The following is a 26,833-nucleotide window of genomic DNA, read 5'->3' as shown; positions in this document are numbered from 1 at the left end:
AGGAAAAAGGTTTTGCGTGTCTCCAAAAACACAAACCCATAGGTCATCTTTTTTGTTGTTTCTGAATAATACATCCTCCTCTGTCTTGGAGGGAGCTTATTTATATGGAAATGGCATTATGGAAATGGCCCCAAGGTCAGGGCTCCGGAGGGAACTTCTTGCCAGGAAGGGGTTTGCAGGATGGGGTCCCAGTGACAAACTTTGGGGGAAACAAATTGCAAACAGCATGATGGCCTTGTAGAAACCACCCAGGGTGAAAAGACCTCTGCAAGAGCGTTGTCCCAAGCCGCCCACGGGGTGCGGGTGCCCATGCCAGCAGGATGGGGGAACCCAGGTGCGAGGAGCAGGGTGGGGAGACCAAGAAAGACGGGGTGTCTCCAGCACCAGCAGGACATCGCCCTGCACACGTCCACTCCGGGTCCTTCCCAGCCCCACTGGCCCCTGAGCATCCTGACAAAAAGCCAAGCGGCACTTTGCCTATTTTAAGGCCATTAAAAAATGGATCTGCTGGGGAAGCAGAGTGTGTTTTGGGCACAACTCCAGAGTGTTACAGCAGTAAAGCCTGCAGGCTGTGGGTGCGGGACGGCTCTCACGTGCCCACCCCGATCCTCAGCAGCACTTGCAACATCTGGATTGACTCAAATTATCAGAGGGTGCCGGGGGTGACATGTCGCAGCTGGGGTGCTCCTGCTCTAGGACCCCAAAGCCCCTGGCAGGTCTTAACCTGCTGCAGCCAAAGGTTGAGCTGAGGCTTCTTCAAATGCAAACCAATCAGCAAAACCAATCAAGCACTGTTTTCTGATGCAAAAGCATTGCTGTATGGATGCAGAAGCACATTTTTAGGCATGAAGGCTGCTTCCAAATGCCACTTTTACATTTTTCACATGGTGATTGTCTAGCAGATATTTCCCTTAAGTCCCTGGAGCTGAAATCCCAGTGCTAGATGAGATGTCAACATTTGTATTAGGGAAGTCATTGAAACTGGTTCTTTTTCGCAAATGTTTTAGTTGAAAACACGCTCGTACATGCAGGTACAACAAAAGCAGGTGCTCAGAGGGTCGTCATTACCAAATTGTGATATTTCCTGTGGCTGTCTCAAACACTGGGTGTGGGAATATTTCTTTTCAGCTGGAAACATCTATGATTAAGCTGCAGCCAATGAGAAAAGTAGCAGAAATTGCATCTCCAGCTCCACAATTTAGCAGATCTATGTGTGAGCACCCCTGGCCCCGACCCGCGCATGGGTGGGCAGTTTCTCCTGAAAAACAAAGGAGCACAAGACACCAGGTTTTGGGGAACAATTCAGCCGGCAGAAAATATACAGCTGGGGAGGAAAAGGAGGTGGGGGGAACCTTCCCACCTGCAAACGTTCCCCATGTCCTCTTGCAGCCTCAGCACCGTGAAGCTCCACAGCTCCGCTCCTTGGGCTGCGGCTCGCGGCTTCTGCCCTCTCATGTCTGGTCACATCACTCTAAATCAAAAGTTATAATAGCGAATAGGTGTTGGACAGATTAAAATGCAGTGAAATAATAGCAAGGGTGGGTATTTTCAGGGTTGAGAGGAAAGATTTGGGGGGGAGGAGGTGTTTCCAGATATCCCATCCCTTTAGAGAGCTCACAGGATTCAAATGGTTGGAGTGATCTTGACAGGCTAAAAACCCAATCTGCTGGAAATCATATACCTCAAATAATGTGCTATTGCTGCTGATCATCTGTGTTATTTTAGGGCTGAATAGATACAGTATTAAATTCATCTCGAGTTCTCATCTGCCACCAGTTACTGCTTGTTTGACAAGGTTTGAATGAAGTTTGAAAGGCTTTTACTGAAAACGGTTGTAGGAGGAGTGAGATTTGATGAGTTTTCTCAAGGGCTGAGCAGCATCTGCCCGAAGAGCCTGAGGGGGCTGGGGTTGCTCTGTCACGCTCCCCAAGCTGCCGCCCGGGAGAGAAGCCAAAGATTATATTTAATTAATTGAAATACTGATGAATATTGCTTTTACTGTTATAATGACATTCAGGTCTCCCACTTGCCAGTGCTTTAACCACTGCACCTTCCACCGGTGTCGTGAAGTGATAAAGTTCTGTTTACCTAAAGGCAAAACATGTTATTTATGGCCCTGTCCTCCCTCCGACACAAGCTCTGGTGTCCCCAACCTCGGGGCGGGGAGGGGACGACACCTTAGCTTGCCCCTCAGCTGAAAGAAAGATGAAAAAACCCAGCTCCGCAGGCAACCTCACCCTTGGAGAAACCCTAACCTCGTTGCTACCTCCTGGTGACCCCCAGCGTGGGTTTTGCAAGAGGAATCCCTTTGCAACTCTTCCCCCCACCCCCCCAACACCCCCCACGCCGGCCTCCGGGGGCCGAAGCAACGCTCGCGTGGCACAGCCACACAGCGCAGCCTCACCCCTAAGGCTAAGCGAGCAGCCACGGGGCACCCCCACGCACGGCCCCCGGCGCAGATCTCGCTCCTCAGACACCCACGGGGCCCCACAGCCCGCCTTCTACCTCCGCAGCCCGCCGCCAGGCCCGCCGCTCGCCTCACGTCCGCGGCACACACCCCCCCCATGCACGCGCACGCGCGCGGCGTTTCCCGGGCAACAGGGGGACGCGGGACCGTTGGCCGTTAAGCGTCGCGCGGGGACGGCGTCGTCCTCTGAGGCGGCTGAGGAGAAGGGGGTCGGTCCTTCGTTCCCGTTCTCCCCCGCCGCCTCCGCGGCGCCTTGAGGAGGAAGGTGGGGGCAATTTAGGCAAGTCCCTAGGGTTTGGGAGGTGGGAGGCCCTTGGCGTGAGGAGCGAGGCCAGGGGAGGTCGTGCCGTTGCTAAAAATAAAGGTATAAAGGAAGTTTTTATTTGTAACGCAAGCCCTTCAGAGGGAGGTGCTCTGGCTCTGGGTGTTCCCCAGGAGACTGGTTAGATTTTAGGTGTTCCGGCCTCTCGGGATTTCTTTCTGTTGTTTGAGGGGCTGCTGAGGGGAAGGAGACCTCATGTAGTTGTTAGTCAGCAGCAGGTTCTTCTGCTGGGCTATCCTTTAGAAAACTGAAAAGACTTGCTTCAGAGTTTGGGCAGCAGGTGTGCGTTTTCATGACTGAGAAACTAGAGTTTTTAATAACTTGGGGACTAAAACCACCAAGGTTCCCATTCTGGAGCAATGCCGGTACCAGATGCATCTAAAAAACACAGAGTTGAGGCACCTGTGGCAGCAAATGTAGGTGGGAGCAGACCCAAGGCACCTGTGGTAGCAAACGCACCTAAGAGCAGCAGACTCAAGGCACCTGTGGTACCAGATCCACCCAAGAACAGCAGAATCAAGGTGCTAGCAGCCACTAAAATGTTGAATCCTCGAGATTTTGTGTGCATTCAGGCTTTGCCTGGCTTTGCTCAGAAGGAGGGAAAGGTCTTGGCCAGAAGCAGAACAATTTACAGAAGCAGTGAACCTCCAAGAGAACAAGTGTTTTGGGAAAACTACCATAGGAGGCAAAAGCAATTTACTCAGGGACACTTCACCCCCACTGGGAAGCCTTATCGGGAGCTTGGAGAGATTCTCTACACAGACCCGAAGAAACTCACCCTCTACTCTTTGGGGCAGCTTGCACAGGTAGGCCTGACTTTCCTGGTTCTGCTTTAAATAGAAAAGTAGGGACGCTAAGTAAATTGCAAGCCCTGTTTCAAGGGCAAGGAATAATTATTTCTGTTTCAAGAAATATTCCATGCCTTCCTGTGAATAATCACAATCTGATATAATATTTGATGATGGTACGGAGTATTTGTAAACAAAGCAAACTGATGTATATATTGTGATTTGGGAACTGGCTTTTGAAACTGGTCTTTAAAGCTCTTAATGAGACCACTTAAAATGGAGCAGAGACAATAGCAGGCTAATGAATGAAAGGGAAAACATGAGATAATGAGAATGTACTTAAGGAAAAATACTCAGGGAAAGGTAACAAGTCTTGAAAACGGAAGGAGAGAAATCTTACTGAGAGCATGAGGGTAAAGGATGGGTTAAAAAGCAGGGATGATAAATGGTGGCAGTTGAGGGGTGGGTAAAAAGCTCAAAAGTTGAGCATAAGAATGATACAAAGAGTAGTGTTTGTATTACGTAAGTAGGGATGGCTTCAGAGGTAGTGGATTAATTACTTTGCATTTTACTTTGCATCTGTATTTGTGTTTCAGGAAGGTGTAAGGGAATTAGCCAGGAGTGTCCCTGTAATAGTTTGATTGTTTGTGTGGTTATTATCTCCTGGTCTCCTGGTGCTGCATACCCACTGACTTTGTGGGTCTTGAACTGTCTGAAGTTGCTTCTAAGTTAAGCTTGAATCATTAAACCACAGGAACAAGAACTCTGTTACTGATGCTTGAGATGAGCTTGCAGTGTTCTGCTATTTGTTTTCTTTTCCTCAATGCTGTTGGCTCATGCAAGGAGATCTGAAGCTCTCTGAGTTTTCTGTGCTGTTTTGTGCAGAGAGCAGTTTTCCTTGTGGAAACCGAATGAAGTATCTCCAGCCTATCTGTAACATCAGTCTCTGTGACTTTGAGGACTATGCTCTGCTATGTGCCTTCTAATGGAGTGCCCAAAGGGATAGTCTGAGAGCTGCAGCAGAAGCAGTGTGGTTATTATTCAGGGTAGACGGAAACGATTCTGTCCACCCACTACTTAATTTTCTGCTCTGATTGTGTGTGTTGCATTCAGAGCTTAAAGTTTTAGATCAAGTGTTTTAAGTTCTAAATAGACAATGGTTGGCATTTGTTTTATTTTTACATACTACCTAAAGCATCATCTTGCTGCCAGTCTTCATTCAGAGGCTTGTTTCTGTAAATTAGTCAACATCCAGCAAGTGTTGCCAGTATTCTTGTTTTAACCCTTAACTTCTAAAACATCTTTCCTTCTGAATGTTAGAAGTTGTTCTAAAGATTTTTCAACTGTAGATACACTCTTTAAAAACCTGATAATCCTGAAAATGTCGGTTAATTTGTGGTGGTGGTTGTTGTTTTGGCATTGAAAAATGATGTCAGGATTTGATCCTTAAGGGTGCTCTGAAACCCAGTTGGAACTCAGCTACTTGACCAAATTAAAAGTATATGATTTATACAGAAAATAAACTATATGTAGGCCATGAAATGCGTGGTTGTGGCTTATGCTTTAGATTCATGAAGCTATCGGAGGGGATGTAGTCACACCTGCTGCTCCTTTTTGTGGAGAGTGTGGCTAAAAGCACTACATAGTCTTGAAAATCTCAGAGTAACCACTTTTTTTACCTTTTCCCAGAAGGTAATGGTTACTAAGTTGAAAAACTAAATAAATAAATAAAAAAAAATTCCTGGCAATGAATCTGACCTGTCCTCTGCTTCCCTCCATTCCCACAAACTGGGGAAGGCCCAGGGTTTTCATGCTGTGCACACACCAACACTCACTGTTTAAGCTGCCAGTGTGCTCTGCAGAAATCTGTTTATGTGTTTTTCAGAGATACCAGAATAGAAATGTATTTCTATAGCCTAATTCTAAAACTACTTTGTATTACTTGTATTTTTGCTTCATATGGGTTATTTACCTCATTCCCACCCACACCTAGCAGTCCCCATCATACTGTGCATAACTGAAAAGATTGTAGATACTGGATATGTCTAATTACAGGTGTCTGAGAGCATAACATTCCTAGTAGTAAAACTCATGATCTCCAATTAATGCATTTGCATTCATGTCTGCCTTCTGAGTTTGCATTTTCTTCAGCCACAAGTATAGATGATGATTTGCAATGGTGAATGACAGTAAAATTTGTAAAAAGCAAGATGATGATAAAAGCCCTGCGAATTCAACAGGGCTTGAATATGCTAGTATCTGCTGGCAAATGCTACTTTCTAAACTGATATTATTTAAAAAAATAGATTTTTAAGAGCTAAAAACCTTTGAGTAAGTATGCTGGGATGGTCAAAATGATACAGGCATAGGATATTATATGTAATAATTGCACATTTAAGATGCTTTTTTATATACTTGATGGCAACAAATGCATTCAGAAAAGCTGTGCGTTCATGGATGCTTTTTGTATCTTTATTCAGTAAATTTGGTATCTGAAAATATAGAGCTGATATTTGAATGTTCTCACTGTTGCATTGGAAACTCTGCTGTTCTGTAGCCACACAGAGAATGTGGTATCTGTCTTGCAGCAAAAACACTAGGTAAAGCTGGGCCAACGCAGTGGAAGAATTGCATTCCACTGCAACCTACTGGAACAAAATAAACCCCTTCCAAACTACTAGCAATACCAGCAAGGGATGGGAGAAGCTCAGGAAGTGTAGCATTTGTGTTTAAAAAACAACCAAACAACAAACCCCCCAAACCCCAGGAAAAAAACCCACAACAAGGAGGCTTCTTTCACCCATCCTGTACAGTATTATCCAAGCGTAATTGAGTGGCCAGCTTTCACAGTGGTGCGGATTTTGTGACCATTATGGCTTTAGATTGCCAGTTATCCCAACTTTTATCTCCAGTTGTGTCTCAGTGTTTTCAGATGTGCTTTTTATGTGGTGGCTTTCTACACGTGCTGTCTGCTCCCTGCCAATATCTTTTCTAGAAGAATCCCAATATGTTGAATGGGCCATGTATTTTAGCAAGAGCAGCTACACCAAGTGTGTTCCCAATGGATTTCAAGTTCTTGCCTTTTCAAAGCTTGTTGGGGGGTGGGGGAGGAGATTCCCTGTGGGGCTGCCTGGTTCTGCGTTGTGTTAATATCAGTCCATACCCATACTGTGAGATAGAGCCCTTCAAGCTTCCATTACAGATAATTGGAAGTTACTTCGTTTGGTTTGAGGTTTTTCCCCTCTCTCTCTCAAAGGTCGGGTGCGCATTGCAGACAGCACTGATTCATTGAAAGTCAAAGAATGTAGCTATCCAGACAGTATTTTTGATTTCCTAAGTGTTCAGAGCAATGTGTTAAAGGTCTCTTTCTTATTCCTTAATGTAACGGTGCACGGTGATGTTAGTCACCTTTTATCATGTTTATATAGCTTCTTTCCCTTAATTGCTATGACAAATTCATTTGCAAAACCTCTGAGGTGGCTTGTTGACTTTTTACATGAAAGAAAGGTGGCCCTTCTGACCAAGCCCTGAAAACAAACCAAGTCCACAAAATCTTGAGTATTATTAGTGTCAAAGCCTGCGCTGTACTTGTCATAAAATTCTGTTCTGTAATTCTGTGCTTTGGGTAAACAGGTCACTAGGTAAGATTGACAACAGCATCAGCAATGAAAGGTTTTAAGCTGGGAACTGGAGAAGAAAACAGAGCAATTTCTTTCAAGAGAAATTACACTGATGTTATTTGCTATTGCTGCAGTTAAAGATCTGTCAGGGTTTCCAGTTTAAAAATCTTGCTTTCCAGAAGACTAAACCCATGTATTTCAAGGCAGAACTTCTAATGCAAAGAACCTTTTTCCTGCCAGCTCTCTGATGTGAAGGTCAATCATAAAATTCCTTATCACTCTGGGAAGAGCAGGAAAACATTAATGGTGGGTAGCCTTCCTAGTATCTCCAAAATGGGGAAACTGGTCAGGCCAGACTACACTGGTGTGGTGACATCTGTAATGCTTTCTGAATTGAGTAACCAATATATGGTCATTGATCAACTCTCGTCTCACACCTGCATCTAAGAAGTGCTATGCCTGAGTCATTTAAAAAAAAAAAAAACAACCAACCTTATTATACATTTAGAGGAAGCTTCAGAAATACCTTGAAACTTCCTATGTGAAGAATGTGAAATTTCAACAAATGCTAGTGAGAAAGAGGACAGCACAATATTTCTTTCTGTTAACTACTCAACTGGCTTTGAAAGTGAAAAGCTATAAAATACTTTCTAGAGTATTTTTTTCTGTATTAGCTATGTGAAGTAGAATATAAGGGTGAGTTATCGCTGGGATGGCTGTTATTCAGAAGTGCCAAAGCATTGACAGAGATGTCCAGGTTCAAGTATATCTCAGGTTATTTTGTTAGATTGTTGGCTGGTGAAATTGAACCCTTCCACATCTTTCCACTGCTTGCTAGAGGTAAACACTTGAGTATCTCTTTAACAATTACAAAACACATATTGGCAGTATGAAAGTGAGAATTTTGAGATGTGCTTTGTTTGAAAGGGTTAATTCATGTTTGATTTAAGGTTATTTGGGGGTTTTCTGCTTGTACTATTTTGCCAGGCTCATCACGTCATGACAATGTGTCAGCTCATGAATTACAATGTTTATATGGGCTGGTGTTTTGAACATAATGAAGGGAACAAGGAAGAAACAGGGAGGCTATAGAAGTGATTGTAGCTGTGAGAGTCATACTTTCAGCTTCCTCTGTGATCCAAATTTATCTTGTTTGTCCTTGTGCATTTCTGATGAAGAACTGGGAATGAAGATAAGAAACACAAAATTATACCCAAGTTCTTTTTTTCTTTTTCGAAGCTATGACCGCGGTGCATGCCCCCCATATGAAAATCAGTGTGAAAACTAAAAGCACCTGCAAAACCAGGTTTGTCCTTACCCTTCCATTGCAATATAGACTGTGTCGTGACTTGGCTATCTTGGCTCTCTGTTGCAGATTATGAAGAAAATGAATTTCCTGAGTGCAACACAGTTAATGTGGGACACTTCTACTTTTCAAGAAATTACTTCCTTCCTTTTTTTTTTTTTTTTTTTTTGCCCTTTCTTGCTTTCTGAAGTCATGACAGTTTACAGCTGGCCATAAGCTTATGTGCTAGAAATGCTCCAGGACAGGAGAGAAAGAAATAGGTTGTGCAAGAAAAGTCAGTAGTTGGAAAACTACCCTTTATCAATTGACTACAGTTTATCACCTTGCTGTCGCCGAAACATATTAGCAATGTTAAGTACAGAGCATGTAAAACAAAACAAGCAGGTGCAAGCACAGTGACACTGTGATTACAACTTCTGAGTTGATAGTCTCACATTGTAAGAAAGATTCTACTACTTGTTACGGAAATGAAAGGGTGCATCGTTTTATGCCTCTGAGAGACCTGGCTGAATGTACTTTAATGTCTGAAAGACTTTGTCACCAGTGTGTGATGCTTCCATTTGAAAGCCTACCATACAGTGGGTATATAGGTATGCCTGACTTAGGTTTCCATGGAGATTTCTTGTACCTAATTAACACAGGTGCATTTAACAGGTAGTTTTTCTTTTGCTAACCTTGTCTAGTTTCCTTTTCTTGGTTTTAATAGGTAAAAGGGTGTTATGGGGTTTTCTTGTGGTTTGGCTTTTTTTTTTTTTTTTCCTCTGGTGTTAACCAGATACGAGTTGTGAGGTGTTTAGTTTTTTCTTCTTTCTGGAGTAAACATACAGGGAAGTAGCTGTTCTGCTCTGGGGGGTGTGTGGGGGGGAAACTAACTGTGGGTGTTACACCAACGACTTTTCTACAAGCTTCATAACCTTTATCGATAACATATGTGTGCAAGCTCTCAGCATGGTAATCATCAGGCAGAACAGAATTCATGCATGTTATGCATCCGAGGGGACATCTTTGCTTCACTTGCCATGATGAAAGCTGATGTACACTTCCAGCTTTCACCAGGGTCGCTGCTAGCAAAAAGCAAGTGAAACTCTGGTTGTATGCTTCTTATGGATAATGTTGATTTCCAGTAAATAGAATGAGTTGCTCAAGTACTTTTTTAACTGTCTTGTCTTCTATAGCCTTCTACTATGTTAGCAAGCATAACACTACACTACTTTTCCTTTTTAAAAATAGTAACAGATGCATTTCTTGTTGCAAAAGACAAACTTGGAGAGTGTTTGGAAATGAACAGCCTAATGGCCTCTCTCTCTCTCTCATATAGGTGACTTTCTTCTCACCCATCCAAGGAGGCATTGACCCACCAGCCATTTGCAATGTAATGATAATGTACCATTATATTGCTGCTTTTATGTACATGTTATTAAATGTTAGTAAGCCTGAATGCATAAGGTTTGAGGGCATATTAGAAAGTGGTGAATAAGCAGACTGTGGATAATTTGGCTATGGAATAACAGAAAAGGGTATAGCTTTAGGTGACTGAACTAGCGGTCTGGAGCAGTTTGATTGTGTGAGAGTGGTACTAAAAGGAGGAATGGAATGAAAGATAAACAGAAGCTGTGAAATGAGATGATAGATAATGGTGTTGTCATAAACAGAACTGCAACAGAGAGAACGATATAAGAAGGAAAGTTTGATTTTAGACATTTTATCTAATTTGGGTATACGCCTAAATTGCTATCGCAGATAGTTTTCTGCCTTCTTCAACAAATGTTACATTAGAGTAGGCTGTTAGTCTGTACACTGGCTACTGTTGGTTTTATTAATTAAGTTTATTCCCTTTTGTTAGCCTGAACCAGAAACCTATTTCTTTTAACTTGGGTTAGATTTTTTAAAAGCCCTTACTAAAAAGTTGAAAAATGTCAGTCACGCCATTTTTGAGGAACTAAAATTCTTATTTGACATGTTTATGGACAAAACGGGGAAATATTACATCATATTGCAGCAATTCTAATGAGGATAACAACATTGCTGATCAAGTATTTGAGATTATTAAGCAGGCATGGTGAAGCTGTTGTTGATGCGGAATTTCTGAATTTCATTTTTTATTGTTATCTGTGATCTACTCTGCCATTGTGGTCATGTGTCTGTTAGAAATTCTTGGCTATTTTAGAGGAGCAGCAGTCCTTCAATGGTGAAGTAGTTGGTTTTATTACTGTTAACCATAACGTTTAAGCACCCATGTACTGAGAGTTTTGTTGAAATGTTTTTCTTCATGGCCTTGTGAGACTGACAATCATTACCTTTCTTGTACCTTTGGAGAAAGTGACTTAGAAAAGTGGATTATCTTAGCTAATTGCGTATGGAAAGTATAAACGTGGTATTATAGTGAAGAACTTTCTGTTCCTGAGCTCTTGGTTTTTCCTGCAGGTGTTCTTGCTTTCTCTTTTAGAGTGTGGAACAAAAATAGTGATATAAATGAGACTGAAGATAGGGCATATGCTTATGGAACTACGTTTTTAAGATTGGGCTTTTTTTATTTGGTTAAGATTTGTAGTATTACTTTCTAACATGAATATTAAATGCTAGGTGGTACTCCTGACCTGAGCCTAACTATGCAAAAACATTATGTTCTATAAAAATAAAGGGTTTATGATTGCTAAATTAGTTTGACATATCTCTGGAACAGCAGCTAGCCGGTGAGGTCTGCACAATCTCCATGCTATTAAGTTCAAAACAGTCTAATCAATTTCAAAAGTTCAATTTCTGTTCCTAAAGGCTGCTTCCATAATGAATTACGGGAAGCATATCAAATGTAATAATGCATTGTTATTAAGGTTTTAGTAAACTTGCCAAATGTCAGGCTGCTGGTACAGTCATGGTGCATTACACTTCTGTGATTACAGCTTGAGTTGTCATTATAGCGAATTGCATTGCTCACCTAGGTTTGGGAATTGATCTGCAATATCATGCCTGGGGCAGGAGAGAAGTGCATTACAAAGGTTACACTTCAGAGTGTATTCAAAACGTTAGATTTTTAACAGGTTTAATGTTTGCTTCTCTTAAATAGTGCATACAAATACTCTGTAGGTTATATAATGAAGAAATAGGCTATTCCTTGTATTTGAAGAACATGGTGCTCCTCTGGCTGCAGTGTGGCAGTTAAAATTGACTCTTGATAACTGAAAACATTTCATCAAATGGCTACTGTTGGGAGAGAATGGAGAAAAAACATTTTGATATTTGACTAAAAGTTCTAGGTGAGAAAGAAATGGTTGTTACTGTCTGTGGGTATGATCGGTTTAGATCTTGCACTGGACAGTAATGTTAACACTCTTTGTAATTCGTGGATGAGTTTCTGGTTCCTATTCCTTTGTGTCACTGATAGCACAAAGGAATGTTAATGCTGACCTTACCAGACACTGGTGGATTTCTCTAATGTCATGTTCAGTGGAGTTATGTCAGGAATGAATGTATGTGTACCAGTAAAATATAACAAAATGTTTCAGGTGGGAAAGCAGAGCTCTTTTGTGTACGTCGAACTTAGGAACCTCTCTGTGAATGTGATCACTAGTAGGAAGTGGTAGGTATTTAATTAGGGGCAGGGGAACATGAACAATGTGGAGGTTTTTATATTCACATGAGGGGGGAAAAAAAATTGGAACTGATGTAGACATGCTGGACTGGATTTGTAGATAGGTTGGGTTATGCTCGTTTCTAGGAAGGTTAATATATTTATAGATCAGTTTTACCCAAAATGATGCCAAAAGCACTTTGCAGACTGAATGTAGAGGTCATATCAGCCATCCCTGGTCTGGTTTACTGTGGTTAACAGAGCAGAGCAATACTACCTGAGAGTTCAGGATAGAAAGTGATGAAGAATAATGTATCCAGTTGAAAAAGGAGAGGTGAACTTAAGCGAGCAGACAGCAGTTTAAGCAAGTTGAAGTTTAGCCAAGGAGACCTTGCTAATTTCCCCCAGACTTTGCATGGCAGAGGAGGAATCATCCTTCTCATACAGAAAATAATAGTCTTGGGGTAAGTTGATCTGAATGCAAGAACTTTGAAACCTGTTCTTAAATGGGAATGGCTTGCAGAGGAAAAACCATTTGTGTAAAATCAGATTGGTGGTGTTTCGCTTTCCTTGAGATTGTAGAATGATGTGTCTTAAATTGAAAGCAGTGAAAGGCAGTGCTTTCCATGGCTAGAGTAGCTTCTCCTTATTCATGAAATGCCTATAGAAAAAGTGTTGAATGCACAACAGCGATGGCGGGGAGGACTGTAAGCAGGGAGAGAAAGACATAACGGACTGTCACTACATTCCTTGTAGTATAATGTGACCTTTCCATTAAATTAATGTTATGCTATTTGCACAGAAGGAGAGCTAAGAGAGCGTGTATTTTTAGGGGACAATAGTCAATTTAATTAGGCAGCTATATAACTGTCAGTCTCAACATTGAGAGCTCAAAAGCAATGTATGGGGAATGGAGGCAGTAGCTATAATTTTCCTTTGGATTCTGTTCATTTGGAAAAAGCAGTTACTTTGTGTTATTTGTGAAAACTAGGCTGTGATATTGTTTGGGGTATTTTAGCCTGGAACCTTTTTTCTGGTGTATTAAGAGGGAGGTTTTAACTTAATTCCTCAATGACTTACTGCTAAAAGGTTTGTGTCCCCTCTGCTGATCTAAGCAGGTACAAATGACAGATTCCACAGTCCTTATTGGTGTGGGTGGAATACTCGGATATTTCATATGCCTATCAACCTCAGTGGAGTAATCATGGAGTAAGGCACAGTTCTTCAAGTGAAACACTGCTAGATTTTTGGTCTGCAAGCATTTTGGTTCATAGACACCTACACAATTTCATTTAAGGGTCAAAAGATGCTTCATAAAGCGGTTGTGATATATTAAAATTTGTAATCACTCATTCATACACTGCATCCATTAAAAATCTTACCTTTTTTAAGAATTATTTTGACTTTTTAGTAACTATTCTTACTCATAAAAGGCAAATTCTAGCTGTATTACATTGGCCTCCAGATAATAATCCATATGTTTGAAATAAAGAGACTGCAAAGCTGTTAGGGTTATTTTTGTTTTCTCTGCTGCAATTAAAGTTAGGTTGCAGTAAATTACAGAACCCACTGAAGCCTCTGGCCAATCCTAGTCTCTGTGAGTGCACTCTACTGTGTCTTTGGCCTTGAGCTAATGCCTGTGGCACTTCTGGGAGGGTGAAATCATGTCATTCCTCATCTGTTACAGCAGTCCTTGGGCTGTGGTACTTCAGTCCAAAATGTATTTACTTCAACAGTTTTGACCTCGGTGCTTCACTTCTCTCCTGCAGGTACAACCAATGGTTCCCAGTGATCAGAGTGCCTCATTTCCATACTGAGCCTTCCGTACTGAGCACGCTGATCTGTCCAGGATTCCTAGGTGGCATCATTTGGTCCCACTATGTGTCAACATTTCCCTCTCGGTGCCTCAGAAACCTTGTGTTTCTGAACTCTGTTCTCAGTTCATTCCTCCCTCTCTCCCCAAAGTCATTCTTTAACTGCTTGTACCCCTTGAATCTGTTAGCTCCCAGTCCAGATAGAGGAAGACTTACAGCTTTATTAGAATACAAATGATCCTCATAGCTAATTGTTTGCCCTGTTGTTTGGAGAGCTATTTAAAGAGTAAATGAAGTTATCTCTTAACTATGACCTAAAAATAAAGGACAAACATTCTTTTTCACTCGCGAGTTAATGGCAGAAAGTCAAACCTGTCATGTCTCACAGTTTTAGAATAAGACTTATTCATGTGGTTGAATTCCCCTATGACTAGACTGATACCTTCTGTATTTCTGGTGCTGTCTGAGCCTAGCTGCCAGGTGCTACTGGTCATCTTGATCTCTGGTCTGCCAACTGACTGTGTTGGATATGTCAGAGAGGCTGTGACACAATACTGAAGGTAGTGAACGTTATCTTATGGAGCCTACGTGCACAACATTTCCCACTAAAAATCACATGTGAGAGCCCAGCAGCAATGTTCCCCTCCTGTCACATAACCTACTGCCAGACACATGCCTGAATACAGGGGAATAGGAAATAGTAAAGGTCTGGAAGTCTGGTCATTGGTAACTCTTAGGACTAGTACTTTCTTGCTGGTGTAATGCTTTGGCAGGTTTGTTGGCTGACTGGTGAAGAATGGTGTGACTGCCATTGTTTCACAATGGTCAAGTGTGACAACCTTAAGCCGCAACATAGTGGCAGTTTGTTACTGACAGATTTTTGCCCAGAACAGACTGAAATAGGTGGATTGTGATCCACCTGCAGCATAATGACAGCATAACGGTAGGACTGAATTTAAAGAGACTTTATATTCCTGTCCTAAATATTTTCTAAAGCCAGTATTTACTGCTCTACTTAGTGTTGATCAGTTATGCCAGAGCTAGAGGTATTTATGACTTTCATACAGTGCATTGATTACATTGACAAAATAATTGAAAGTCTGTAACAATTGTCTTGTAATTAAAACCCAAACATATTCTAGTTCAATTCCATTGTGATGGTTTTAAAAATTTGGAAACTGATCTCCCTGTAGTTCTTAACCTGTTTTCCGAAGTGAGCAGACTGATCAAATAAAGGATCTGTTCAGTTGTACAACTGAAGCCTTTTCTCTAAGGAAGCTTCTCAAATACATGGGACCAAGACAGTATTAGCTTAGAGCATATGGTTAAAACATTCTGTCCTTTATGCTGCTTTACCTTGTTGATACTTTGTCTTAGGGTTATGTATTTATGCATTCAAGAAACTGAGAGTCTTTGTACTATAACAGAAACACATTTAACTTCTCTGTTAACACCTGCAGCAGGTGATAGGTTATCTACAGATATGTACCACACGCTGGTTCCATTTTTTTTTTTTTATTAGGTTACCCTGAAATGTTAGAAATTAATTCCTGGAGTCAGTGTCAGCTAAACTGACAGTGGATCAAAGCTGTGAGACAAATTGCTCATTACAGTTCAGGGAGCTGAATCCTCTGTGCAGACAGCTGTACCATCGCTGGAGGGTTCTCGGGCACTTCACCCGCAAACTCTGCCTCGACAAATGCTGCCATTGTTGGTGAAGCTCATAGGTGGATTTCTGTAAAATAAGCTCATTTTAAACTCCTGTCAGAGGCACTGCTATGTCTTGGAATTGTTATTTGGTTGGTTGGGTTTGTTTCTTGTCACCCTGTTTAGAGCTTGTGTCACTATGCAACAGCCTGAACTATAAACAATGATGTTAATCCATGAAAAATGAGAAATTAAACCTTGGCAGGAACCTAGTGATCCCTATCCAGGTTCATCAGATGGAAGCTGTTTTTATTTTTTTTCTGGCTTTTTCTAAAAGCTCAGCAGCATGGAATCCATTCAACTTTGCTGTCTGATAGTCAGAAATCACTCTTGCTGACAGTGAGCCCACTTCATCTTTTAGTGAAAGCAGATAAAAACAGATGCAAAAAAAAAAACCAACCAAAAAACCTTTTCCAAAATGTCGCTTTCCATTAGCTCATCAGAAATGTTTGAATCATTCCCTTTTAAGAAAGCTGCTTTGGGTAAAATGTTGTGCATGTTTTGTTTTTTTTTTTTTCCCTTCAGGTATTTAACTTTCAGCTGTTTTCCTAAATTAATGTTAGCTTATATTATCTATGTGAGATCTGAATTTGTGCGTGGCAATAACTGGTAAGTCAGAGCAAGTTAGCCATGTAAGAAGGAGGCTCTGGAGTAAGGCTTTCCAGCGCCTATTGGTTGTAACACCAAACTGTATGAATGTAAGTCTTTGTGCTGTTTTGCTCTGAGGTCAGCTGGAAGACACTATTGCTTGAAAACAGTGATTTAATGGCAGTATGACATACAGCCTTAAAACTAATGGAATACAAAATAGGAAATCAAAACAAAGACAATGCTTAAGGAGAATGGGCCACAGATGTAATGCAGTCTGTGTGTGCAGCTGGCATGGCTACCACAAAATGCTTCTGAAAATAGCTGTCCTTTGGAAAGTCAAGTTTGATGGTTTAGCTGTGGGTTATTCCCTTATTTATGTGTCGGATATTAGCAGTTTGGACTGAACTTCTTTTACAAGAAGTGTAGAGTCATTCCTAAATATTAATACTTTCTTTTTTTTAAGTCGCAGATAAAACGGTTTACAGCTTTATTTTCAGATAACCAAAGTCAAATCTATGCCAGAATGCTAGCTAACTTAATCTGATGATCCAGCCTATACTAGGTACAAATGAGGGGGATGGGTGTGTGCATGCTGAAGTTTTAGCATGAATTACAAATAGATAATAAAGGGCATTTTTAGTTCAGTATGTTATATCTAAAACCCATGGAGAGCTTTTTGCTAGGACCTTGGTATAGATATAAAGGGTGTTTTGGGCTTTGTATCGGGATTAAAGGATACTCTGTAATCTTGCATAAAACGTAGCTGCTAAGATCCTTTTCTTGACGTGTTCATCTGTCTCATGTTTATAATGGATGAAGTTGGTGCCAGCCAGTCTGTAGATGCACATCCATTCTGCTGTTGCAGTATGGACTGTATTCATCTCTGTCAAAATATGGATTCAGTCAGGACCTTTATTGCAGCAGAGAATTTGACCCTTTAACAAAAATATGCTTGAGTGAAATTAAATAGTGGTTCAGAATTTGGTTATCTTTTTGTTTGTAAACTTTGTATTTTCAGTTTACCTGGGGAGAATGTGCATTTATATAGCAACCATTGTATACTTTCTGTTTATTCTATTTAAAGTGTTACTGGCAAAAAATAGTCTTCAACTTGCATGCCAAAATGCATGTATGTTTTAGGGAAGCAACAGGAGTGGCTGCCTGGAAAAATAACAATGGAACTGTCAGTCCCATATTGTGACGTGCATGTGGTGAAAAGATGACTTTTTTAGGGCTGGCAGATGCACTCTGTTCATTTTACAGGTCATTAAATTTCGCATTATACAAACTCAATCGTGTGAGTTTTTAAAATATGATTTGGAATATCCAAAAGATTAGACAGTGTGCAAGATAAATGTAGAAGTTTAAATTTTGAAAGACAAAACATGATTTGAAAAAATGATAGATAAATTCCATAATGAACCTACTATATTATTCTCATTGTCTAGCTACTCCATATGGAAGGTTACATTCTGACCTTAGGTATGTCACTGCATGCAGAGTAACAAAAAATTTGTCTTTGCTAATCTGCTTAGAGATTTTGATTAATCTGTCTGCATTCTTAGAGGAGAGAATCTGTAGCAGAAATTTGTGCATTAGGATATTATCTATCTTGACGTGGCTAGAAAACTGCATCCTTTTAGAAATGCTTTAAAGTGCTGTGATAATGGAAGAGAATTACTGTTACTAAACTTATCTAACATTTCTTTGCAGAAACTTGTTTTTCCTAATCACTGAGCCTTAGCTGTCTTTGGGGAAAAAAACTCCCCCCCCCCAAACTGGATGTAATGTTTGTTTGCCAAAAGCTTGAGATCTACAGATAACAGCTACCACTTTGGAAAAAAGTAGTTAGTTTTGATAACCATTTGGCCTGAGTAATAATTCACTTGGATTTCTTACTTGGAAAGCAATCTGTTAGCACAGCTCTCCTCCACACAAGTTTTCTTAGGAAAGCCATAGATGGGAGGAAGTGATGTTTAATCAGCTGAGCTTTCTGTTAATGTTGGCTTTCCATTGTTTTCTTCCACAGAAACATGAGTCATTGTGATCTCAGAATAACAACATTTAGAGTGCCACTAGTGAGCTGGGAAGATACAAGTGAAACAATTGCTCTAACAAGCACAGGCTTACTCTTTCCCTATACATTCGACATTTTCTTCTCCAATCACAATATTGCTGTCTAGCCTTTCCAACACCTTCAGGCTCCTGTTACATGAGGTTTAGATATTACTCAGCAAAAAAACAGAGCTATGAAACAGAACACATTAGCTTAAGCATTTATCCTAAGACACTGCTATTTCTCTAGAATGTGTCATAGTCCCACAGCTAATTCTAGACTATCCATATGGATTGTAGGGAAATTAGATTCTTGACACATCCCTAAGACTCCTCAGACCTTTAACCTTCACACTGATTAAGACTATGCTAGACTTTATAGCTTCTTACCAAACTAGGTATATGGACCAAATAAATTGTCTACTGCAACAGAGCTTTGGTAAGTATGTGTGTTGATGTGACTGAATGCTGCTTAGATTAGTTCTGAGTAAATCAAATGATCTATGATTGGAGAAGTCCAAGATAGATCTCTTCTGCACAAACCTGAATAGGAAACCCTCAGTCTTCAGCATAGGAAGAAAGTTCATTACTAAGAGACCTTTTAAAGTTTTACTGTGAAAGTGGTTCAGTAATGTCCATTCTTTTTACTATGCCAAGGACAAAGTAAAGCCTAGGATAGAGATGAAGATTATTGTCTTATTTTTGTGTTCTGCAAGTATAAATATACAAGCAAAAAAATCACCATGGCTATTCCAGTTATTCGCAGCTTTTCTCTAGAGAAGAATCATGTAAAACACATTTTAGCATATTCCTTGCAAACAAATAGGGTCATGCAATCTGAAATGACAGTCAATTATAGTGTTTTAGACCTCTGGTTATTGCAGTTCTAGCTCTTCAGTTGCTCACACACAAGCACCTAAACTTATTCTACTGTTATCTGAGAGTAACCAATTTTAATCATGGAAATGATGAATACATTTTGTACCACTTTTACTTTAGTACCTTGTATCAAAATAAATGTTTGTTTGACTGTAAAGTGTGAAGTTTTGCAGATGTCTGAGCAACCAGGGTCATAGAGCTCTGGAAGCTAAGACATTTAATCAAATAAAGGTGTGGTTTTCCATGATATTGCTGTTCCCAGCCTCCATTGGTCCTGCCCATCCTCCTTAAGAACTATTTCTGAAAATCACCTTGTCCTTATATACAGGGCGTGAACCACTTCTGGGTCTGGCTGCCCAGAGATCAGAGCTTAGTCCGCTGTGAGGCTTCTAACAAATCATTGTTCATGTCAGATGGCTTTCAGACTTTGGCTGGCTTTGTCTATGTGGAAAAAAAAAAGCATACCTCATCAGGTTGAGACATTCTAGAAATAAGTGCTGGGTAGACACAAAGCTAGCTCATGTAATTAGGAACTTAACATCTAGTAATTTGACTCTAAGTAGCAGGAAAATTCTCTAAGCCCTTTCTCTCCCCTGCTCCTTTCTTTAAAAAACTCAAATACGGGTGGATGCAATGCATTCTAATAAACCAGCCTTACTAACATAAGCTATCAGGTGTTCTGAGACATCAGTAAAGCAAAATTGCCCACATAAAGCTGATAATTTTGAACTCGACTTTGTCATGAAAGAGGTTTTCTAAAAATTTATGGAAGTAAGGGTCTTGGAGCTTGAGATAGAAGTTCTTGGGACTGATCCACTGTGTGTTCTGTTTACAAGGCAAAGCTGGGCTTGCTTATGCATTCCCAATTCCTTCCAGAGGTGAATTTAACCATAATTAGTTGTTCATTCTACCAATAGTTTAGCTGTCCCTATGCCAACTAAAAAGATTTTTCTGCTTTCTTAAGATCAAGGGAGTTCTGAGATCTAGTTTGTTTGAAATAATGTCCTTTAGAAAGCACAGCCAGCTCTTTCTTTCCTGTGAGTCTGGCATACTTGGCCAGCTGTTGTTTGAGAAAATTGTGCCAGGAAGCCTGTTATATTGTATTTTTTAATGTGGTTTTTTTTGTTGCTGGGGTTTCAAATTATTTTAGATCTTATGAAAAATGCTTGCTTAACAGTCTTTGCAGAATGATATTTTCTATTTATCAACAAAACCAGTAGGAGTGGTGCACGTTTTCTCCCAGGACCTCAGGACCTCTCTCTCTCAGAGAATGCATTTCTGTGGGAATGGATGCAGTGATGATAATGGTTTTGGCCCCAAATCCATTTATTTGTTAAGTGGGCTACAGCAACTGACAAGAAAAAAGACTGCAAAGCCAGTTTTGTTTACCTTGGGCTATATAGCATATCTCACTGCATTATCTGCATTATATTGTCACTTGAAATTTTTTTCCGTTGTAGGTCTGACAGTGAAATAGGAAGTAGCTCATCTTTCCGAGATTTTTTTTTTTTTTTTTCTGGGCCAGTGATCGTACTTTTAGTAGAAGTCACCTCTGTTCCACTGAAAAAGTAAATAACTTTTTAGGCATGTGTGCACTTTAATAAGACCTATTCAAAAACTATAAGACATATATTCCTGGGGGGGGAAATTGTGTTGTAATATTGAATTTTCAATAATTTTGAAATTCTAGCTAACGTGGCTGTGGTTTTAGAGAGCAAAGGCATTCCGTTTGCTGGATTGATCCTTCATCGCCATCCTGTCTTTTCTGTCTGTTGTGTAGAGGTTACACATAACTGGCTTTGGTGGGACTGGGATGATATACTACCCCTGTGTGAAGGACTTAGTCGGTACTTGAGTTTAAGGTATAAGCTGGGCAGGAGAGGAAGAAGGAATTAGCTACTGCTAGGGAAAGAGTGTATCTTAAAAAGACAGTTTACCGCTTAAAAATCAATGAGATATTGACATCTTCCTAAACCGCCTAATTGCTTTACCTTTTTTGTAAGGTAAAGAACTATTTGGTTTTAAGGCCTCTATTTTTGCTAATTCTAATTTTACTTCTGTGAAACGTTTAAGCTATTCAGACAGCACAGGGTGGTGTGAAGATTATTACACAGTAGTGTACTTTGTCTCAGGCTCCTGATCCAGTTTAGCATTTTGCAGTCTTTTGCCATTGCCAGCTGAAGTAACTCCTAACTATAAGATCCTGTGAGAAAGCAGCAGAGGAATGTCCTAGAAAAATGAGTGCTTAGCTACAGGCCACCTTGATGCTACTTCCTTGGTGCTGTGAAACTTGGTTTCTACTAGAAAATCGAATTTCATCTCAAGCTAAACTGGGTCTACTATGAAGCAGGATAAAGCAGATAATCGCTGTCAGACACCTTGTGAAGGGTTTGCTAATGGGTCGGTTGAGCCAGTCATCCCAGCATATTTGCTATGAATCTAGATGCAGCATTCTGGAGATTGAAAATAGCCACTCTGCTTCCCTCCAAGAAAAAATGCAAGCAAAGGTCACCTTAGAGTGAAATTTCTTTTACTCAGCCTGTAAAATAAACAGATTGTCCTGCTTGCATATAAATGCCAAGACTTTTAAAGGAGCTGTTTGAAACTCTGAAGATCTTAAGGACCACGAGGAGTTGCGATAAGACAGAAAAAGGCAGAGGGCAAGGTGTCAACAGCACATCTGAAATCCACTTAAACTTCAGTGCTCAGCATCCACATGAAGAACAGTTGTGGAATGTTAAACTAAAACATGGTTGAGGAGAAAGGAGGAGGTTCAGAAATTTGCCTCCTTCAATATTGGTTCTTCAGTGACACTGGCAAATGCTGTAGGATTCAGACTGTGGAAGGGGATCTGGGACTTCTGGGCTAAGATGCAAGCTTTTGGCTTCACAGACCTGCTTTCAATACCCCGCTCTTCTTGTATACGTTGTATGTGACCAGAACAAGTCACTTATCTCATTCTACCTTCATTCTTCATATATACAAAGAGGATAATACCACACTCCTACTTGACAAGAATGTTGTGAGGATTGATGGCTTAAAGGTGGTAAACTGCTAAACTACTACAGTAATGGGGACCATGTAAGTATTATAGATAGATAGGCTTTGGAGTCTTCACTGCTACTGGATGCTGTTGTAGCCCCTGTAGTCCCTCCATCTCTGCCGAACCAGAAGACTGTCCCATCCATCACACTCAGAGCTTAGCTACACATTTGTGACCTCCAGATGTGAGTATTACTACTCATATCTGGGAATGAAGCCAAAGGAGAGGTAAGATCTTGCTCTGTTTTATTAACACACTGACAAGAATAAGTGCTGTGCCTTAAATAATAAATAATTCCTACATTGGTGTTTAGTAAATAAAAGTCAGCATGGGAGAAATTATGGAAGTTCAGAAGGAAACAGGATGTCTTGGCGTTTGGGGTATTTTTTTTCTGATCCCTAAGTAATGATGGGACAACTTGAAATTCAAACAACATAGTAAAGAGTTAACAATCTTTACAGCTGAGAACAGTGAGCAGTGGCCAAAACCAACAATTAACTCCTGCATGCACTGCTTGTTTATTGAACTAATATCCTTCACCCTCTCTTTTTTTTTTTTTTTTTTTTTTTTCTTCTGTAAGAGAAGTGCTTTTATTGTTCTTAACGTGGCTGTGTTCTGGTTTTGTGGTAATTTTCAACTCTGGTGTCCTTTGTCCTCTACCAGGTGGCAGTCATCATGCTTTTTATTCCATGGTTTTTATTGATTTGGTCAAAAGTAATTAAAGAGATAATTTGTTCTCAATTACATTTCCTTGAATTTCCTGAGGCTGGTAACTCTGCTCTCCAGCTGTGTCTTCCCCCAACTCCTTCTCAAATTAACTTTGTTCTCACTATGAAATAAAACAGAATAGCATGTTCTTTTTTTCCTTGTTACTTTTGGATTGAATAGAGAGTCTGTGCTGTAGCAGATATTGATCTGATAATTTTATTAGGTACTCCTGCCTTGGTTCATGAACTTTCATGTTTTTAGCATAGCATTTCAATAAGAAATCCTGTGTTAGACTAGCAGAAGTAAGAAACTAATTTTTTAGAGGTGTTTATAGATGTTTCTGCTTTCTGAGTGTCCTTTGTGCCTAAAGGGTTCTTTTCAGTACTCTTGTAATCTATTTTAAACTCTGCTAAATGCAAGAAGGAAGTGAGCACTACTGTGGTGCAAAAGGATTTTCTTTTTTCAGTTTAACACAGATTACATTCATTTGTAGTAGAATGGATTTTTGGCAATCCAAAATGCCTTTGGGACACTTGGTCTTCTGGAAGAAGATTTAGCAAGGACATTTGTAATTCTGACTTCAGTAGGGGGAAATATCTAGAAAACATTAGCTAAAGTTGAGTAATATTATCATTGCCAGTATGCAACCAAAAATGTGAATAAAAGGCTTTGGGAGTGTTGCATGTACCTAAATTACTGGCATGTTGCCCAGAGACCATGTAAATGAGAGAAACAGAAGACAGAAATACAAGCAGTATAGAGAGATGTCACACAGAAGTGATAATATTTTTTTTGCTTGCTTATTTACATTGACTTCCAATGGCACATTTCAAAATTTTCAGATCATCTTAATGAAAAGAGTTCATGGAGACGATAAAGATGGCAGCTCAAATAATGTAGTTGCTTAAGGGGTTAAAACTAACGGTGGGGTAAATGCACTGATAACAATGGTATTACAACTGAGATTAATTTGATCCAATTATTTTACAAAACTTACCAAAGTTATCAGAATTAGGTAAGTGTTCTTTGGAGACAAGAAAATAAAAAGAGGATTTCCCCAAGGAATACAAGAAAAGGAGGGAAATTGATGAAATAAACAATACCAAGCTATTTGAGCTTGGTTTGTTGTGAAAATTACAGTTTTTCTGTACATAGGCGTTCCATCACTATAATATCTGAATACTTCACAGATGTTAGTGAAAGAGAAGTGTTATTTTTTTCCCATTTCAGACATGGGGAGTAGAGGCACAATGAGCTGTGGAGTTTGTACTAAAATTTGTTGTAGTGTTAAAAAAAAAAAAAAAGTTCTGCTAGCTGGGATGAGGTGTTAAATGTTTTATTTAGCATATCAGGGGAAATTTCTGACAGAGGTGAAATTAAATCTACTTATTCCGAATTTCATTCTCATGCCTTCACTAGCAGACAACCTCTCTCTCACTTTTCAGCTGTCTCCTTCCATTTTCCTGATATGTCTTTATTGACAGTAATGTGTTCATTGGAGTGTAGAAGACCTAACAGGACTGGAACTCCCTTGCTCATTAAAACTACCGATGGTAAAAGAGTGGAATGAATGCCCCTTTCCGTTGATATTGGGACCATTTCTGACCAGAGACCAAGGAATGGAAGCTGCTGCAGTAGCTCCTATCAAGTGCTCTCCTTGGCAACAGAGATTTTCAACTGCAAAGTGCTTTGCATTATTGATATGGTACAGCACAACCTTAACAAATCAGGTATCTTGTCTTTGATGCTGATATATATTTATATCTGCAGATTTAGTTGTGGCTTTTTTTTTTTTTTTCAAGCTGAAGCACTAAAATAGCATTACTCTTAAAGAAATCTTAATTTTCTGCAATATATTCTTAGTGAAGTCCTTTGCCTTGGAGCTTCTTGTGTTTAATTGAAAATTCTCTTTTGGTCCGGATGTATGTTCCATGTTCCCACATTCTAGTGAAAGGGCAGAAAGGGTCAGTATTGAGCAGCAGCATTAAAAGAAGACACAGGGGGAAAAAAAATAATCCTGAGTGCTTGGCTAGAATATTACCTTTAAAATTCAACATTTAGAATCCCACTTGCAGAACAGAAATAGTCATCTCTATATGTAGTGCTTCCCAAAAGCTTTCTAAACATTTTTGTAAAATTAAAAATTATATTTCACCAGGTCGATCTTGCATTTGGATGACTAAATGTTGGCTTGTGATGAGGCTGTGCTGATTTATTTTCATCAAAACACATTCACAGTTTGCAAATGTAATAATCATAATGGTCCTATTCAAGTGATATATTAGAAGAAAGAAGAGTGCAATAGGTGTGTCAATCTGCTATTTTTGACAACAACATATAAACTTAATGAGTTACCCAGAATGAAAAAACTTAAGGAATTGCGAAGGAAACAAGGTTCTTCCACCAGCTTAAACAAACAAAAAAAAATATTGAAAATGTACAACCTAAAAGTATGCTTATTGTTCCTCAATTCTCCATCTATAGCTGGCAGGTACACCACCAACTCAGGCTATTTCCACAAAAAGGTTTGGATAAGAAAGCTGGAAATTCTCAAGACTTACAGAATGACATCTGCAAAGATGACAGGTGTGTGAAATGGAGGGAATGTTTAATAAAAGGAAGGATTTGTGAGAGTTGAACAATTTTTAATCTCCAGAATTATTTAGAAGAGTAAGTGGAAGTATTTGGGAATTGTTAGGTTAAAATCTAGAGTCTGCAGGAGGTGGTTTTCTACTGAAACAAGCTGCTCAGAAGAATTCGTTAATCCAAAAATACTTGAAGAGCCTTCAATTTTCTTTCTATAAGATGAAGAGGACACACAAAGAGGAGCTGTCTAAGGCAGTAAGCAGGAATGCCAGGGCTTCCTGTGTGCCATTAGCCACCTGTGGTAGTAGCACTGAAAGGGATTGCCTCCAGGTCTGCTATAGACAATCAGGTGGCATCGAGCTCCACCTACCGCAGTATGGCTGTAGTTCATTTACCTAGAGCTGCTGGATGTGGTCTCAAGAAAAATGACCGTAATAATTTTCATGGAAAACTCTTGGGTCATTTCCTCATGTAATCTCACTTTAAGATGATGTTTCATATATTACTTCATAATTTTCTTTTGTTTGTTTGTTTTTAAATTATTGTTTCTTACATATGGAGTTGTATGAGATTTTGTTACTTCACTATAATGAAAGCAGGAAATGATCACTGAAACAGGCCTTTTGATGGCTTAAAAGCAAATTAGATGAACTATGATGAAAATCTTCATAAGTTGGAAACACTAAAAAAAAAAAAAAACAAACCCACCTAAACTCAGATTGTCATGATGATATATTGTTGAGTTTAACAAATTAGACACAGCAGTATTGTCTTCTTTCATCTTTTTTATATCTGCACTGCAAATTGAGTTCTACTGTTCTATAATTATGTACTGTTACTGTTTTAAGCGCAGATTGCACCTTTTCAATACTTGACATTGTAATGAAAGATAATGTTGTAGAAAAGGAAGCTATTCCCTTCTGTTTCTATGATAAGTCTGATTGAATCACATTATCAGTGCCTGAGTGGAAGGGGTGGTGTTTGTGATACCTCCCTCCCTGAACAACTGTGCAAAGGTTAGGTAGGTTCACAGCTCTTTTTCCTTTCCTCATGAACTGGCAGAGCTGGCTGGCCAGAGGTAGGATGCAGGGAAATGTTGCACCTGAGAAAACTTTTCTTCAGTGCTCTGTGGCATTAGACACTTGAATATACCTAAATGGCTCCAGACCCTATACTGGTGGTCAGTGTACTGGCGCTTTCAAGCCATTGAAACCTTAGGGCTACATTCCACCACTCTTTCTTCCCTTGAGTAGTAAGTTATTCTGAGAGACTCTAATTGGTTTTAATCATGTCACTCAAGGTATTGCCAGCTGTAAAAGCAGTGGCACTTGGCTGTTGTCACCATTTTGCTGCTTCTGGAAAAAAAAAAAGTGTCAGGA

The 26,833-nt window shown here is 39.9% G+C and overlaps 1 protein-coding gene and 1 long non-coding RNA gene across 4 annotated transcripts in view; one reads left to right on the top strand and one right to left on the bottom strand.

Moving 5' to 3' along the window:
• Positions 1–985: 985 nt before the first annotated feature.
• On the bottom strand, positions 986–1,464 carry LOC115345921. The gene is made up of 2 exons (XR_003924967.1): positions 1,361–1,464; positions 986–1,258 (listed from the first exon to the last, which is right to left on the bottom strand). It is a non-coding gene; the product is annotated as an uncharacterized LOC115345921 (long non-coding RNA).
• Positions 1,465–2,708: 1,244 nt separating this feature from the next.
• Positions 2,709–26,833, top strand: part of CCDC60 (coiled-coil domain containing 60) — a 65,581-nt gene continuing 41,456 nt past the window's right edge. For all 3 annotated transcript variants that reach the window (XM_030025441.2, XM_030025442.2, XM_030025440.2), the window contains exon 1: positions 2,709–3,595. In XM_030025441.2, coding sequence (XP_029881301.1) covers positions 3,149–3,595 — 447 coding nt within the window. In that variant the 5' untranslated portion in view covers positions 2,709–3,148. The remainder of the gene's footprint in view (positions 3,596–26,833) is intronic.

The sequence above is a fragment of the Aquila chrysaetos genome, chromosome 9 (assembly GCF_900496995.4).
Source record: "Aquila chrysaetos chrysaetos chromosome 9, bAquChr1.4, whole genome shotgun sequence".
NCBI lineage: Eukaryota > Metazoa > Chordata > Aves > Accipitriformes > Accipitridae > Aquila > Aquila chrysaetos.
Note: the sequence above shows the minus strand (reverse complement) of the source record. Positions and strands in the feature narration are given on the sequence as shown.